General features: G+C 40.3%; 1 protein-coding gene across 1 annotated transcript; it reads left to right on the top strand.

Annotated features, from left to right (window-relative positions):
• Positions 1–394: 394 nt before the first annotated feature.
• Positions 395–14,705, top strand: LOC113079916 (butyrophilin subfamily 1 member A1-like). The gene is made up of 8 exons (XM_026252145.1): positions 395–446; positions 7,591–7,953; positions 8,135–8,428; positions 11,428–11,520; positions 11,621–11,641; positions 12,262–12,268; positions 13,906–13,964; positions 14,081–14,705. Exons 1-8 carry the CDS (start codon positions 395–397, stop codon positions 14,671–14,673), a joined length of 1,482 nt encoding a protein of 493 aa, XP_026107930.1. The 3' UTR covers positions 14,674–14,705.
• The last annotated feature ends 2,949 nt before the right edge of the window (positions 14,706–17,654 follow it).

Genomic DNA, 17,654 nt, shown 5'->3' with positions numbered 1-17,654 from the left:
AAAAAAATAGGCAATCGTTACACGCGTCACATGTCGAAGCGCCGAGATCTTACACACACACACACACACCTATGTACATTCACGTCTCAAATATCATTACACAGAATTGACAAAATAACACCTAATATGAAGCGTTATTCCTCTGTTTGCTGTAGGATGGTTAGACTGGTTCAGAAAGAGAAAGTAAAACAGCAGGGAAACACTGAGCACGATTGGATTCTGTGTCTTTTATTTTATACCGAACACGTCTAGATCTCCTGAACCAGATTACTGTGATTCTTTAACAGACGAGTCTGTGTCTCCGGTGAGTTTGTTTTCTCTCTTATCATTTATTCTGGAAGAATCTTCCTCAGAGCTTGTGTTATTTGAGTCTGTCCGTATTTTCACAGGCATGATGTCGATTATTACTATCCTTTTACTGATGAATCTCTTCATAGAAACCTCTGGTGAGAACACAAACACGAATTTCATTCAGTTTTAAATGTAGATATTTCAGTCCACACAAGCCTATGTGTTCAGCAAATGTTCTTATTTATCGAGTAGTAATTGATGTATGTGAACACTTTGTATTGGACACTATGGCACTGGATCACATATGATATATGTCTATGGAAGGTGATTTAAGGTGACATGACCACAAGGTTATATTATAGGTCAAGCAGATTACTTTCTCTCTGCCAACCAATGCACTGTAAAGACAGAATGACTACTGTCAGTGTAAGAGCTCAATGACCAGTGGTTCACATTTAAAGTGAGAATTGCAGCCTGCCTTGTAGATTGATTTGTTTTACCTCTATAAACAGGGTTTGTCATTAGGGCTGGGTATCGATTCAGATCTCTTTAATTAAATTTAATTTCTTTGTTTAATTCTCTCTCTCCTCTCTCTCTCGCTTTAAATTACATTCAGTGAATATAGTTTTTAATACAAATGCTATTGATATTTCTGAAATAATGAACAGTTAACATCTGTTTACAAATGGTGAAATTAAATATAAATAAAGGAAATTAAGAGCCACATGTCTGAAATTTAAACCTATTATTTTTGACTGTGAGTCAAAAGACCACACTGTCCTTGTGAAGTTGTTATGACAATGAAGACTACTCTCACAGGAAACAGTCCTCAGTAAAATGTGCTGCACTCATCTGATCATTAGGGTTGAACTGTTCTGGAACAGTGTTGAAATACAACTTAACCACTGATTTCTAGTCCTGTCCTCTTTTGGGAAAACCAAACAAAGTAGTAACAAAGTAGTTTTTGCTTTCACAACGAAACACACAGCGTCTCCACAACATGACACCGGCGGGAACAGAGAGAATACAAGTTACTCCTTCTTTCTTTGTATGAACATTTGGGTGATGTTATGCCAATCTTCCCACACAGTGCTATAGAGATGTGGGGTGTGTTTTAAACAAGGTGTTTAGAGGGGTGTGGACGAGTCTTAACTTTGTTAAAGAATATCTCTTTGGATTTGAGATTCTTTGAGTCTTTGCACAGAGCTCCTATCACGGGAGGAAAAACCTGTTGCGGCAGGCTTTGTGTTTACATCAATGACGCATGGTGCCGCGATGCCTGTTGTGATCAACACTGCTCACCCCTGGTGGAGTTTATGATTATTAAGTGCCGGCCGTTCTATCTGCCGAGGGGAATATACTGCTATAAGGCTCATTTTGGGGTACATTCCTGTTGTAGCCATTTAAGAAAGTGTATTTTCTTTATATTATTTGTTTAAATATTATTGGTTTGTGGTTTATTTAGTTCAATTTACTAATTAAGAAATTGTAAACGTTATAAGGGGCGGAAAACTGAATGGCAGAACGCCTGAAGAAGGGAAGTGGGTCAGACATAATTTTTTGACCACTTCATATGTTTTATTTGTAGAATTCTTTTCCTTGGAACAAATTTTGTTTGATATAATTTGTATCTTAATTTTAATGTGTTTTTTGTTGGTCGTTTACTTGTCTAAATAAATGAAACTGAAGAAAAGGCAAACGATTCTCTAAATGAAGTGCGTTCAGAACGAGGCCTGCTACCATGCTTCCGCGGCCAAAACTAAGGCCGAAACAATTCCTCTGAACAACAACAGCTGCAACAGGAACGACGCACTAAATGAACTGTACCAGCACATCAGTGAGCAGCAGACAGCACACCCTGATGATTTTCTCATCATAGCTAGGGATTTCAACCATGCTGACTTAAAGAGTGTGTTTCCAAAAATACAACAACACATTAACTTTCAACACGAGGTAATAACATTTTGGACTTTATTTACACCACACAGAGAGGAGCTTACAAAGCCCTACCCCTCCCCCACCTCGGAGCCTCAGACCACATCTCTGTCATGCTAATGCCTGCATACAGACTGCTCATTAAAGTCGCCAAACCAGTTTACAATCAGATTAAAGTGTGGCCAACCAGAAGCCGTGGATGACAGGGGAGGTCTACAGACTGGAGATGAGGTGGGCCTGAGAACAGCTAGGGCCAACCTGTCCCGTGGCATCAGAGAGGCTAAGAGACAGCAAAGCTCCGGGTCCTGACAACATCCCTGGGCGTGTACTGAGAGACTGTGCAGCAGAACTCACTGATGTCTTCACAGACATTTTTAACATCTCACCGAGTCAGGCTGTTGTTCCCACATGTTTCAAAACTACCACCATCATCCCAGTCCCGAAGAAGCCATCTCCATCCTGCTTCAATGACTACCGTCCTGTTGCACTTACCCCCATTCTCATGAAGTGCTTTGAACGGCTTAGTCATGCACCACATCAAGTCTGCCCTCCCCCCCTCCCTGGACCCCTTCCAGTTTGCATATTGGTCCAACCGGTCGACCTATGATGCCATCGCCACTGCCGTCCACTCAGCACTCACACATCTGGACAAAAAGGACTCATATGTTAGAATGCTGTTCATAGACCCCCCAAGGATGTGTGCTGAGCCCCCTCCTCTTCACTCTGCTGAACCACGACTGCACACTGTCACACAACTCCAACCTCTTTATTAATTTTGTGGATGACACAACTGTGGTGAGTCTCATTAGCAACAAAGATGAGACAAACTACAGGAGCGAGGTGAGCCGCCTGGCCAAGTGGTGCAGTGACAACAATCTCTGTCTGAATGTGGAGAAGATGAAGGAGATTGTTGTTGACTTCAGGAGAGCGCACACTCAGCACGTTACTCTAACCATCAGGGAGGCAGACACACTCTTGCAGTTTAAATCTAGATTAAAGACCCATCTCTTTAACCTGGCTTACACATAACATACTGATATGCTTTTAATATCCAAATCCGTTAAAGCAGTGGTTCCCAAACTGGGGGTCGCGACCCACCGGGGGGTCGCGGAGTGGGGAGCGGGGGGTCGCGAGATGATTTACAGAAACTTATGTTATGTTAATGTTAATGCGAGATGGTGAAAAAAAAGTCTGAAATACACATTTAGGTCTTTATTTTATCACACTTTGTCTGTTTAACGATAAAGTGCAGGCATTTGCGAGAAAGCTGGTGCGTTGGAGAGAGAGAGTGGAAATGGGACGCATAGACATGTTTTCTGAACTGGAAGAATTCATGGAGGAAAATGCACTCAGTGTTAACAGCATCAAGGCGTCTATTACGGGCGGCAAATCATCTGGCGTCAGATATGGAAGATGCGCTGATAGAACTTTCAACCGATCGAACCCTGAGGACGGCATGTCCTCATGCAATTTGGCTCAACGTATTTATGTGAAAAGACATTCTCCGCGCTGACTTACATTAAGAATAAACACAGGTCACGGCTTAACGTGGAAGATGATCTGCGGGTGGCGATCTCCAAAATTAAACCTAGAGTGGACCTGCTTTGCTCCGCGCACAGCGCCCATCCATCACATTAGGCATTTTTTTTTATTCACAATTTAGCACATATTACACAAACAATGCAATCACAAAAAAAAAAACATCAAAAAGAGTAGCTACTAAGGCCCATATAGATTGGAACTCTTGCAGTCTTGAATGCTGTTTACTTGTAATCTTAAAAATGAAATTAAAATTATAAAAATATAAAATTATCTGCTCCACCCATTGACCAAATCTGGGTCCTGATTGGGAAATCCATACATGTATGTAAGGCGTTTTTTCTGAATACAAAGTTATTTTTGTATGCGTGTTATAGGCAGTATGTAATCAAATCGCAAATCCTCACAAGAGGGAAACACGGAGGGGGGGGGGGGTCGCGGGTCGTCAGCAATCTAATATTGGGGGTCGCGGTCTGAAAAGTTTGGGAACCCCTGCGTTAAAGGATTTTTAGGCTGCATTAATTAGCTACAACCGGAACCAGGAACACTTCCTAGAAAGCACCTAGAAAGGACCTCTACATCCCTCAAAGACAGTGGAGACCAGGACAACTAGAGCCTCAGATACAGATCCCCTGTAAAGACCTTGTCTCAGAGGAGCACCAGGACAAGACCACAGGAAACAGATGATTCTTCTGCACAATCTGACTTTGCTGCAGCCTGGAATTGAACTACTGGTTTCGTCTGGTCAGAGGAGAACTGACCCCCCAACTGAGCCTGGTTTCTCCCAAGGTTTTTTTCTCCATTCTGTCATCAATGGAGTTTCGGTTCCTTGCTGCTGTCGCCTCTGGCTTGCTTAGTTGGGGTCACTTCATCTACAGGGATATCATTGACTTGATTGCAAATAATTGCACAGACACTATTTAACTGAACACAGATGAGATCACTGAATTCAATGATGACTTTAACTGTCAATTTGCATTATTGACACACTGTTTTCCTAATGAATGTTTTTCAGTTGCTTTGACGTAATGTATTTTGTTTAAAGCGCATTATAAATAAAGGTAACTTGACTTGACCATCAACAGTGCGACTGTGGAGAGAGTGAGCAGCACCAAGTTCCTGGGTGTGCACATCACAGAGGACCTCTCCTGGACTGAAAACACAGCCGAGAAATCACAACAGCGTCTCTAATTCCTCCCACAAACTGAGGTTTTACTGTTGAAAGCCCCACCCCCTATCATGTACACCTTCTACAGAGGCACCATCGAGAGCATCCTGTCCGAGCTGCATCACTGTGTGGTATGGCGCCTCCAAAGCTTCCTGCCGAAAGACTCTGCATCGCATAGTGAGAGCAGCTGAGAAGATCATTGGTGTCTCTCTCCCCTCCCTCCAGGACATATATGGAACACGTCTCACCCGCAAAGCCCTCTGCATCGCAGGTGATCTCACCCACCCATCACACAGCTTCTTTGGTCTCAGGACCAGCTTCATCCATCAGGCTGTCAGGAAGCTGAACTCCCCTCCCGAGACTTGACTTGACTTGATGACCCCTTTAATTAAATTTTTCCTAATTAACAGAAATCCTTTTTATTTTTTGGCAAACAAAGCGCTGAACAACAGAAGTTTACTGTTAAAATTAAAAATAAATGTGATTATTCCTTTAAAAATAAAGATTTATTCATATTTAGTAGTAGTGGCAGCAGCTAAGACTACTAAATAGTAAAATATTTCTGACAGTTTCTTTACGTAATACTAAACATTTATTTTGACGGGTTGCCTTGAAGAGTTGCAGTTGTTGTGTATGGGATGTAATGGTAATTTTTGTCAAATTAATTGGTAAAATACTAATGAAGGATGATATTTGTGTATTCATATCATCATAGTGAGATGACAGAGTCCGGAAATCACGCATATAGCTTTGTTCTTGGTTCTCATCAACACCCTCTCCACTATTAAAAGCACTGCGTTTGAAGGAAAATAGCAGAGAACATAATGAAAAATGCTTTTCTACAGAAAGACAAAAGATTCGCTTCTTGAAGGAAATGAAATCTGATGAAATATCATGCAGCATTCTGATATAGCTTAACTACGCATTGGTGCTGTTTTGCCAATAAATTGGTGTGATGGCATAAGGGCTTCAGAGAGTCATCACACCTGGAGGTGATCCATAGCGATGTCATGGGAGCATTGAAGTGAACCTATGAGAGGGAACTTTTGTGCTCACCAGTCACTGTGGCTAGTAGTTATCCAAATTTAGCCTCTCAGAATTTCATCGGCCACAATTTTCTATTTTGAGATATTACATTTTTTATGACTAAAGTTACTGCATACTAACATTTATTTAATTAGATTTTGTAGGCTTATTTAGGGTATTTTCTTAATCTAGCATACTAAATTCTTACATTTTATTAATAGTTGAACTTAATATAATAACACCTTATAGGGCTTTTTACCAATCAAATGAAATCAGTATGAACACGATTGATCTTTCCACTGCCAAAGAAGAAAGCAGGTGAAGTGGTATTTGGATGCATTTACACAGTGAGTTTAATATGGCTGAAATGTAGCATGGATGCATGAAAGCCCCTTATATTGGAGAGCAGCCGCATGTGAAGTGTGTCTAGGAGGTTATAGTACATTGAAGAATGATCATTTGAATTTTTACACAAGCCATTTGTCCTCTAAATGTGGGAAAAAAATTGTTTTTCTATTGCAGTTTTGTGAGTTATTCCTTCTTGCATTGCTTGAAAAAACCACCAAAAAATGTGAGCAATATAAGGGAAATTGACACGTTTCCATTAGGTGTATATTCAGTTCGCAAGTTCAGGGGCTGAGTGGGGAAATCTCAAAAAATGAAAAATTACAGGTTCTCATTTAAATTCTTACAACAATTTGCTGAACAAGAGTAAATGTGACAACACCTTTAAAATATTAAATTAATATATAGACTAGGGATGCACCAATACCCACTTTTTCCAGTACTCGCTCGATTCCTATACTTCTATTTTTGGAACTTTCGATAGTGAAATATGGGGGCGTGTCTGTAGTCTCCTTGGCATGCTGTCATGCAGGTTCATGCAAACCTCACCTTCAATTTTTTACCCCAGACTTAAATTGTCACTTTTTGCTCCATGGGTTCATCATCTGTAATTTAATAGCATCAGAGCTTCTGTACTGAAGAGTGACTTGTAGATGTACTATAATAGAATTTGCGTTTTTTTGTTTTCGTTTTTTTTTTACCTGAAACGTGCTGCGATTTATATTCCGTAGCCACTCATCTAATGCAGAAACACCTAAGATTGAAAAGAAATGCCCCTATAAATTGTCTATTTTTAAGATTTAGTTTTAATTCTAAAGCGTGTGCTGCTAAGTGAGCATCAAAGATCACACAACAGAAGTGCACGTGCATGCTCTCTCTCTCTCTCTCTCTCCCCCCTCCCCTCCCTCCAGTTAAGTAACTAGTGCATTGGTTTACTTGTTTTTGATGTATCTGACCCGAACTACAAACTCCCGCCGTTTCGCGCTCAATCCACCTCAGCGTGCCTTATTAGCTCACAAACATCAGCTATACAGGCGGTTATAACAATATTTAACAGTCATATTCATTGCATAAATATCCTACATAGACAGCCTTAATCTAATAACTCTGCAAATCTAATCTAATCTAATCTAATCTAATCTGCCTTAATCTAATAACACTAATAATTCTGCTGTCTGTTGTCTGTGTTTGGCACTTATCACATGCTGTGTGGTATCTGCAAAGTGTACTTAATTCAGTGTGTACATTTAATTAATACATAGTATATTTAACTCTATGTCTTTCAGTGTCATTGACTGTATTGGTTCCTGGTGATCCTGTAGTGGGTCATGTGGGATCTGCAGTGATTCTTCCCTGCTGGATCTCTCCTCCGGAGAACGCTGAAGCTCTGGAGATCCGCTGGTACCGTCACGATCAGTTCAACAACACTGTTCTGCTCTATAATCATGGAAAGATCCAGGACGTCCAGGAGGAATCATACAGGAACCGAAGCTCTTTGACTCTGCGGTCAGATCAGTCTGGTGGACTGAATGAGGGAGACGTCTCTCTACGGCTGGAGAAACTCACACTTCAGGATGAAGGTTCATTTCACTGTTATGTGAGTGGAGAAAGTGCATATGGCAAAGAAGAGGTGCTACTCAAAATCAAAGGTTAGCAAGCATTTACACGTCAATAAAGCAATAGTTTAGCCAAACATTAAATACATCGAAATAATATTTTTTCAGTTTGATCGATGAGAAGAAATCTTATTGTTTAAATAAATAATGATGTAATGTTCAGCTGCTTCAAGATGATGGATAGAGATTATCTGAACATCTGTCTCTTCTCCAGGTTTCGGATCCACTCCTGTCCTTGTTCCAAAGCTTCTTGATGATGGGCGTGTGAACATCAGCTGCAAGTCCAGTGGCTGGTATCCAGAGCCCAACATCAAATGGACATCAGTTGATGGAAGGGTTCTTCGTCCTGGAGGATCATCTCACAGTCGTGGAACAGACAAAATGTTCTCTGTCCACAGTTGGATGGCCATCTCTCACTCAGATGCTCATCTGGTCTCATGTTCAATCTCCCTTAGAACTGGAGAGTTACAAGAAAGTAGGATTGATGTACAAGCCATCATATCCTCAGGTTAGATAACAAATTAACTTGCCTCATGCCAGGATGTATGTGATTTCCTTATCAATATGGTTGCGCATGCAGAGCACCCCTGCATACCTCGGATTAGCATGTTGAGTGCATGGCCTGTATGGGGAAAGCTTATGTTGAAGCCATGCTCACTGAGACAAGTTGCTCTCACTGCGAGAGTATGCTCTCACAGCTCCACTCACGGATCTCTTTCTTTAAAGAAGGCATTCCCGCCCCTCATGCTCATGCAAGGATGGTTTAGCCTATGAGACCATGTCGCTGGTGGCTTTTTATGGAGTAGTTGGGCTCTATGGAGGGCTCTTCCACCCTAGGAACTGTGTGAGGTCAGGACCGGATTAGATAGTATGCTCATCTGTCCTTACCAAGTCTGTTGAGGTGCTTGGTCTAGAGTGGTCGGCCCCAGAAGAGTCCTCCAGCAGTCACCTCGACAATCACCTGCTGGGGTGTCTCCAACAGATGCCAGAGGGCCTACGTCTGCTCCTCAGCCTCTGCCACTTTTACCTCCATTGATAGTGGGACGATAAGCTTCCCCAAGGAGGTTATCAATGCACATCTCTGCTTGGCCTGGATCCTGTCTCTTTCAGGGAGAGGCACAGGGCAACTTACCTGTCTGCTTACCTGTGAGCATAACAATGGCCAACTTGGTAATCTTCGAGCACCCCCTATATTTAAATCTAAGATCAAGGAGGCTGACAAAGCTGCCTTCCTCGACTTCCTAGTCTCCCCCACTGGTCCGTTTGTTCCTTTGGTGGACGGTTTGCTGAGCAATTCACTGCAGGCCAGAAGCACTTTACTGCTTTACTTCCTGCCCAAGCGATCCAGCTCAGTAGCTGCTTAAAATCACCAGAGGGTTCCACCAATGAAGCCCATGAAGCCGGCACCATCATCTGCTTAGCCTCAACCCAAAGCAACATAATACTGCCCACTGTTACATCAAGGGTGAAAAGGAGAGTGCTATGTCCCACTGTGGCAGGCCTCCCTCTGGTAATTTTCACGTTTGACTTCAAACCATCTGTTACATGTCAGGCTTTGGACGCTTTGTGTTTGTAGTAAACAATGGGGCTGTCCCACTAAATGTGCATGCAGCCATGCTACCCAGTGCTTTTATTAGCAGACAAAATAATAATAAAAAAAATACCTTTGCAAAGAGAGCACTTCTTCACTTCACAGTAACATGCAAGTCAACTTTCTGCCTCAGTGCAGCAATCTGCTGCTCAAAACACTTTGGCCCCTCGACAACCTGAGTCAAGCTTGGGAAGCCATTCCAGATGTGTTGAGTTAAGTCCTGTAAACAATCAAATGAGGTTACTCTCTGCTGATATCTCTGCTTAAGGGGCATGGTCCAAACTTTGGTCTGGGGCAGGGATGGTCATATTCTACAGACTAAAGTCAAGTCTAGTCACCTTTATGTATACATTACAGATTGTGTCAATGTAGCTTTGGAGTGTTCAACAGAAAATCAGTGTGTCACTAATGAAGTAGAGAATGCTAGCGTGGGAAGACGTGGAGACAGTCCCTCCAGCTCATAGTGCTACAGATGCTACTAACTCATTCCAAAAACATATGATGGCCTCAGGCCCATCCTTCATCTAAGACTTTTGAACCATGGCCTGATAAAGCATTCAGAATGTTAACACTGAAACAATTCCTTTTCCAGGTTTGCCCAAAGGATTGTTTTTTTTTGTTAGTTGGTATGAAAGATCCCTAATATAAGACTATTCCTGAGTTTTACATTCAAAATACTGGCTTGCCAATACCCTGTCCTTCCGTTCAGACTGTCCCTGGCACTGCAGACTTTTGCAAAGTGTGTGAATGTAACCCTCTCACCCTCTGAGATAGAAGGAAGTGTGCATCCTGAACCACTTCGATGAATGACTATTTTTGGCTAGTTTGTGCCTGTATGACGTTGCTCCCAAGTCATCTGATGAGTCAGGGAGGACAGCTGCTCAGTTCTTCTAGTGCCCTCACTCTGGCGTAACAACGTGTTTCTGTGAAATGGCACATTTACAGTCAGCATCCCCCTGGTCATTTCCCCTGAGAAAGGACCTCATTTCCCAGGCAAAGGGAATATTTGCCAACCCAGAGTTTCCACTGGTGACAACTGTGCAGCAGCCAGGTCTTGTAGCTTGGACATCCCTGCCCTTCAGGCATGGGTCTTCTCCGTCTAAACAGACTTGTTCTCAGACCTTGTGGCTTGAGCATCTTGGTCTTGGTCAAGTTGTGCTTTCACTCTAAAGCTGCATTTCCACCGCTGGAACTTTACCCAGGAACTAGGGACTTTGGGCTGGTACACTGCATTTCAATCAGAGCTGGCTTATTTAGACAGATGGCCCATCCTGTTTTGGTGGGATGAAATGCTATTTGACTGTGAAGTGCACAAGACAAAATTCAATCAGCTTATAAAAATAACTTAAATAAAATAGCCTTTTTTGGAGAAACAAGTGTTTCCCCATTGTATCAGTTAAAATGGATGCAATGCTTGTTCCAATTATCTCAGAGAACCAAGGATACATTAGTAACCAAGTCTGATGCAAAGTGATCAAGGTTGCTTGAACTTCAGCCCTATGATAGTTTCCAACATGTTTTTTTTTTTTTTTACCTTAACTTGGGGTTTCTTTAATTTAATTTTTTTTATGAATATAATTAGTTGTAATATATATATATATATATATATATATATATATATATATATATATATATATATATATATATATATATATATATATATATATATTATAAATCAATATACTTTTTAAATAGTTAGTTTTCCTAGTTCTGTTGTTCCTGATACAGTTTTTTTTTTACATCAGCATTCTCTCTTAAAACAAATTAAATCACATCCATTATATTTATTTTTGATGATTTTGTTTTAAATGAAAAATAGGTTGCAAATGGCCTTTTATGTTAACCTAATATATATATATATATATATATATTAAAAGTGTTTACATTCATTTGATTTTGATTCTCAGACTCATCAGGTCCATGGAAGGCTCTTTTCCTCACCTTTCTCATCTGTGCTCTTCTGGGTTTGGTTGGGTTGTTTCTCTACAAATACAGAGACAGACTAACAGGTACAATTTGGCAGAAAGATTTTATAATCAAAATATCTAGTCTTCAGTTTTAATTTATCCAAAATCTTGTCATTTCATGATATTTTTAACTGTTTTGCAGGGAAGAATCCAGCAGATCCAAGTAAGTAAAATTAACAATTTTTCATCCAAGCATAGTCACTAATCAGATGAACCCTTGCATGGCTATAGTCAATGATTAAATATTAGGGGAAAAAATTCTATTTCATAGAGACATCAACACCTTTATTTTTATATAGCGCTTTAAACAAAATATTGTGTCTGTTTGATTAAATCAGTAGTAGTGGTATCAGTAATATTTGCTTTCAGTCATGTAATTAAAAATATGCCATTATACAAATATTACAATTATTGCAAGAAAACAGTATGTGAGGTCCGTATATAGTCATTTTTGGATTCAATATTGAAAACAGATTTTTTTTTTCAAAAACATAAAAATATAAAAAATTAATGTTTCTCTCATCAAACAACCAGACTTACAAATGGACAGGGTTTACTTATGTGTAGGCATTGTTTCTCTATGGCAAATATTAGGTGCTTATTGCAGAAATATGAACCTCAGATCTGCATTAATTACCTGGTACGATAGCTTGATATTAACAGTAAACCCATACTGCTCTGTGCTTCACAATAATATAAAGATCCCGCAGCTTTGCCAAACAGATTTTTATAACTGGACAGCTTAATAAAAATAAATGGACTAAAAGTGTAATGTGGCTGCAGATCTGAGGTACATACAGATTTCTGTAATAAACACCTAGTATTTGACATAGAGAAACAAAGCCTACACAGAAGTAAGCCCCGTCTAAGTGCTGCCCCAGTATGGTCTGTGTCAAGCCAAGGTTGCTTGATGAAAGGGAGATGACAGGAGTTGCAATAAACACATTAACAGTAGAGGACTCGTAATCTGTTGCACAAAACTGAAGACCACATGTTGATGGCACCGTTTGATGCTCGCTTTACTAATCAGTGAAAAGGGGCTTTTCGTTTCCACACACACTTGGAAATCAAACTTTCAAACTGTTTATCCATTTCATGGGTTGGCAGGTGTCGATGTCAAGCCCTGATATATAGATATTATTGCAATAAAACATTATATCTAACCAGAATTCAGTATCAGGCCAGAAATCAACATGAACCATGCATTGATGCACTCTTAATAATCAAGGTTGTTCACGATCCCATAGAGAAGTGGTTCTCAAATATGTGCTGGAGGACATCCAGCACATTCTGTGTGTGTCTCTCATCTATCATGATTCAACTAAGCTTCTCATTAGTGGAGATTGCAAGACCTGACGTGGATGTGTGTCAGATATAGAGAGACATACAAAACGTGCAGTGATGGGGGTACCTCATGGAGAGCTTTGAGAACGCCTGCCATAGAAGAACCTTTAAACATGTCTGTTCTACAAAAAGTTATTTGTGGCAAAAGATGGTTCTTCAGAATATAAAAAGGTAAGAAAGAGATGGTTCTTTGACTGAATGGTTCTTTGTGGAAGCAAAAATGGTTCTTCTATGTGTGACTTTAGAGAACTTTAACCATATCTAGGCTTAACGGTTCTTGACTACACCACCTGATGCCTCTCACACCAAGATATACGTTGCTTATTAACTGCTGAATACCTAACCTACGACAAGCAGGTTCATAGAAACACACCACAGCTACCGTAGCTGCAGAGGGACAAACTTCACCCAGACAGTGACTACTCTGCCGGTTACATATGGCATTGCTTTATTTCAGTGTTGCCACCCTGTCCATAAATAATGTCCCTACTAGAAAGAAGAAGTTGCTGTTTTAAAACCATCTGATGCATAAAAAGGATGAATACTAGTTGCTGGATTGACTGAATAAACTGACAAAGTAGTTTTACACAATTGAGCTGGGCTCCCTTAATGTGTAATGACATCCTGAGAAATGACCTTTGACCCTGAGCCTAAGACATTAGAACTCAGTGGATAGTTTGTTAAACATTAATGGCACTAGAAGTGAATATGTGAAAGAAAATGTGTCCCTCCAATGATATTTTCTGTCATTTTAGATTGTGAGGAAGTAACTATGGATACACTGGGAAAAAAAGGTAAAAGTTCTTGTAACTGTAATTGAAGTGAACCAGTAACTGTTACTATCCACAAACACATTAAAAATGTGTAAAAATGGTTTGCTTAATTTATATCACAATCTCAGATTTTCAGTTTGGTATCAGATTTTTGGACTTCACTGTTTAATTTACAAACTATTTGAAACATAATTTCTTATAAATGTCTACTAGAATGAAATGTACAACCCTCCATAAGTGGCAATATTTCATAAAGTATTTATGCTTATTCTATGTCCCCTTTTACAACTGTACTTGTCTTTCTAAAAAGGTTTGTTTTCATTTTAGTTGTGGAAGATATGACTATAGAAGAATTGAGGCAACATGCAGGTTTGGTTTATTTATTTAAGCATATATTATATCGTCTCAGTAACATATGCATATAAGTGTAAGCATCAACTCACACACAAGTTAATAGTTGTTTCTAATGTATTGTTTCCTCACAGTTGAGATCACTATTGACCGTGAGCGTCTACATCCAGATCTGAAGGTTTCTCAGGACTGTAAAACTGTGAGGGACAGTGCTGATTATAATCACACCGGACAGGGATTTCCATATCAATTATGTGCTTTTGGAGCCCAAAGATTCTCCTCCGGTCGTCACTATTGGGAAGTAGATCTCGCACAAGAAAATACTCCTCCCAAAAACTACTGGTTAATTGGTGTGATGAAAGATGGAAATTTAACTGCAAGAGACAGATCTGGTTTAACTCCATCAAACGGTTCCTGCTTCTTGTGTTCAGACGGTCCTAATGGCTTTCACACAAACACTGATCAATCAGTTAAACTCTCTCTGACACCGAGACCTGAACGACTGGGAGTTTTGTTGAATTATGATGATGGACAGCTGTCATTTTACAACGTCAAAGAGAGAAAACATCTCCTGACCATCAGCAGCAGATTCTCTGGATCAATCGTTCCTCTCTTCAATCCTGGAGCTGGTGATCTGAGTCCACTTAAAATCATGGATGGTCCAAATCCTGTAGAACAAGCTGAATCCAGTCAGCCTTTACTGAGTAATAACAGCGCAGACACCTGACTGACCACTGCAGTGTTTAATCAGAAGGAATCATTTCAATGTCCTGCATGGGCAAAGCATTGTTACACACAAGAGTTTGTCAGAGCGGAGACAAAACCAAGATGACTGAAAGAGAACAGAAGCACCGTTAAACACAGAGACGAATGGCTGAACATGCTATGATTTTCGGCCTCCATCTGTTCGGCTGAGATAATATACATGTAATAATCCATGTAATAATCCATTAATAAACTTGGAGATGTTGACAGCTTTCATTTCACATTTCCAGTGATGTTCCATATTTTTAAGTCACTTTGGGGAAAAGATGTATAAATGTAAAAGCAATGCTTAGTCACTTTAAAGAACACAGATGCAATAGAACATACTCCATCATGACCAGCTCAATCTACAAATTACCACCTGCTTTAAAACATGCTTTTTGGGCATGAAATAATGGTGCAAATACCATTAATTTGATGAGCATAAACATTAGTAAATCATGTGATTCCTTTTAACACTCTCCTCCCATAAATGGGAATTTGGGTCTTTTCTGTTTTTTTGAACAACAGCATGAACAGTATGACTTTATCACTTTATTATAAAGGGTCTAAAAATATGCTTAAAAACTTTTTTCGCTGTATATTGATGGATTAACATGTTTGATTAAAACTCTAGATGCCTTATCCAGACACTTTTAAAAATAGATGATTGTTGTACTTTGGGGTCTTTGGAATAAAGTTCTTAAAAGAAAAACAACAACAACGACAAAACATTTAACTGACATTTGAACTAATTAACTAACCAGTCATCAAGTTCAAGTTGATCTTTATTGTCATTCTGCTACATGTGTGCACATACAGTGGAAGGAGATGTTGTGTCTCACAGGACCACGGTGCTACACAAATACAGGCACACAACAATGAAGTTAAACAGTGTATGCAGTTTCATCGCTGTCGCTGATTAAACCTACTGTACACAGATGTGTCATCCTCAAACTTTATGATGTGGTTTGAGCTGAACGTGGCAGTGCAGTCATGGGTCAGCAGCGTGAAGAGCAGCGGGCTGAGCACATAGCCTTGTGGGTCACCTGTGCTCAGTGTGGTAGTGCTCGAGGTGCTGTGGCCAACATGGACTGCGTGAAGAGCAGCGGGCTGAGCACATAGCCTTGTGGGGCACCTGTGCTCAGTGTGGTAGTGCTCGAGGTGCTGTGGCCAACATGGACTGCGTGAAGAGCAGCGGGCTGAGCACATAGCCTTGTGGGGCACCTGTGCTCAGTGTGGTAGTGCTCGTGGTGTGGCCAACATGGACTGACTGAGGTCTTCCAGTTTCCAGGATCCAATTACAGAGGGAGGTATTTAGGCCCAGCAGGTTTAGTTTATTAATGAACTGTTGTGGGATTCTTGTGTTGAACGCTGAGCTGAAGTCGATGAACAGCATTCTAGCACAGGAGTCTTTATTTTGTAGGTGGGTAAGAGTCAGGTGGAGGGTGGAGGAAATGGCATCGCCCGTGGAGTGATTTGGAAGGTATACAAACTGGAGTGGGTAAGGTGTGTTGGGGAGATTGGGAAATTTTTGTGCAGGTGTGTCATTCTGCATCTCGAACCGTGAATAAAAGTGGTTCAGTGCATCCAGGAGGGATCTGTCATCATCACAGGTCTGTGGCAGGGGCTTGTAATCAGCTGCTTCTTTAAACATGTCCCAGTCTGTGCACTGAGGCATCATCTGGTCAAACTGAGAGGAGTGTTTGAACCGGTTTGGCGAGTTTTCAGAATTGGTCTGTTTGCTGATATTATCATAACAGAGATGTGATCCGGGTACCCGAGGTAGAGGCGGGCCCTTAGCCTAGCTCGTGTGCCTCCATGCTTGCCGTGCTTCTGTCCCCTCTCACACCGCTGGTGTCTGTGTTTGGTGCGGGTAGCATCAGTAGGCTAGACCGCGGTCTCAAGGTTCGGCTTCAGCAGCAGACAGAGGCCTCTTAGCTTCTCAGTAGTCTCCGGTGAAAGCTGTTGTTTGTACACACTGCCGATTTCGAAATTCTCTGTTAGTGCCCTAGGAGAGATTTTAGATTAGATTTTATCTCTATATTGATATTTTTCTGCTCCTCTTCTTTGTGTCGCTCTCTGCCTTGTCTATCTAATAATTTTATTTGTTTCACTCATTTTTTAGAAATGATAGTTTAAGAGCACATAAATAGTAAAACTATTTTAACTGCATGCACCATGCATAATGTATTGTGATGATGTATGTCATGACAAAGTGTTTAAATTAGTCCAACATGACATGCTGTCAAATCTTATGATTTTTAGTTGGTCAATTTTATTTTATTCTAACGTTCTTTGTTCATCTTCTATCATCTGTGATACACTGCAAGATAAAATTGGCTTATAAGTCAAAAAAGAAATGTCATGATGATTGTAACTTGTCATGATTATGGCTGACCAGGATAAAAACATTGAAAGGTTGTGACCAAACTACTGTAACATTGGATTTATAAATAAATAAATAAAGGTACATAATAAATCCTCCCCAAACCCCAGATCCAACCTTTAAACAACAGTAAAGCTCCAACTGTTCATTTAAAAAGTTTGAAACTAAATGCAAACTCATATGTTAAAACCCAAAAGCTGTTCACTCAACGTCCTCAGAAACCGCATTATGAAGCTTCTGTCCTCCACTGGAGATAGACTACTGAGGATCTGAACGTCCATACTGTCATACTATTGACCTGTATATCGCATATTCCATGCCTTTTCCTCTGGGTGTTTTGTACAGTCAAGCCGACACTAATAGACAACTGGACAAATCCTGACGTCACGTGTCACTCCAAGATCTGTTTTCTATTCTATTCAATCTTCGCGCCTCATAATAACACCTTATACACGCACGTTTGTTCAAGCCGTAAATATTATTACACAAATTCACATTTAACAATCACATCGAGTTTTAGGGGTTTTTCGTATACAGAGACATTGTCTCGTTATTTCAGAAAGCGAAAGTAAAAC

This window comes from Carassius auratus, unplaced genomic scaffold (assembly GCF_003368295.1).
Source record: "Carassius auratus strain Wakin unplaced genomic scaffold, ASM336829v1 scaf_tig00029845, whole genome shotgun sequence".
Lineage (NCBI taxonomy): Eukaryota > Metazoa > Chordata > Actinopteri > Cypriniformes > Cyprinidae > Carassius > Carassius auratus.
Note: the sequence above shows the minus strand (reverse complement) of the source record. Positions and strands in the feature narration are given on the sequence as shown.

Bases quoted from the DNA above. Each gene is read 5' to 3' on its own strand.
- LOC113079916 (XM_026252145.1), top strand. From the start codon at position 395: ATGTCGATTATTACTATCCTTTTACTGATGAATCTCTTCATAGAAACC. The intron at 447-7,590 runs GTGAGAACACAA...TATGTCTTTCAG, and splicing joins TCTCTTCATAGAAACCTCTG to TGTCATTGACTGTATTGGTT. The intron at 8,429-11,427 runs GTTAGATAACAA...CAGACTCATCAG, and splicing joins ACAAGCCATCATATCCTCAG to GTCCATGGAAGGCTCTTTTC.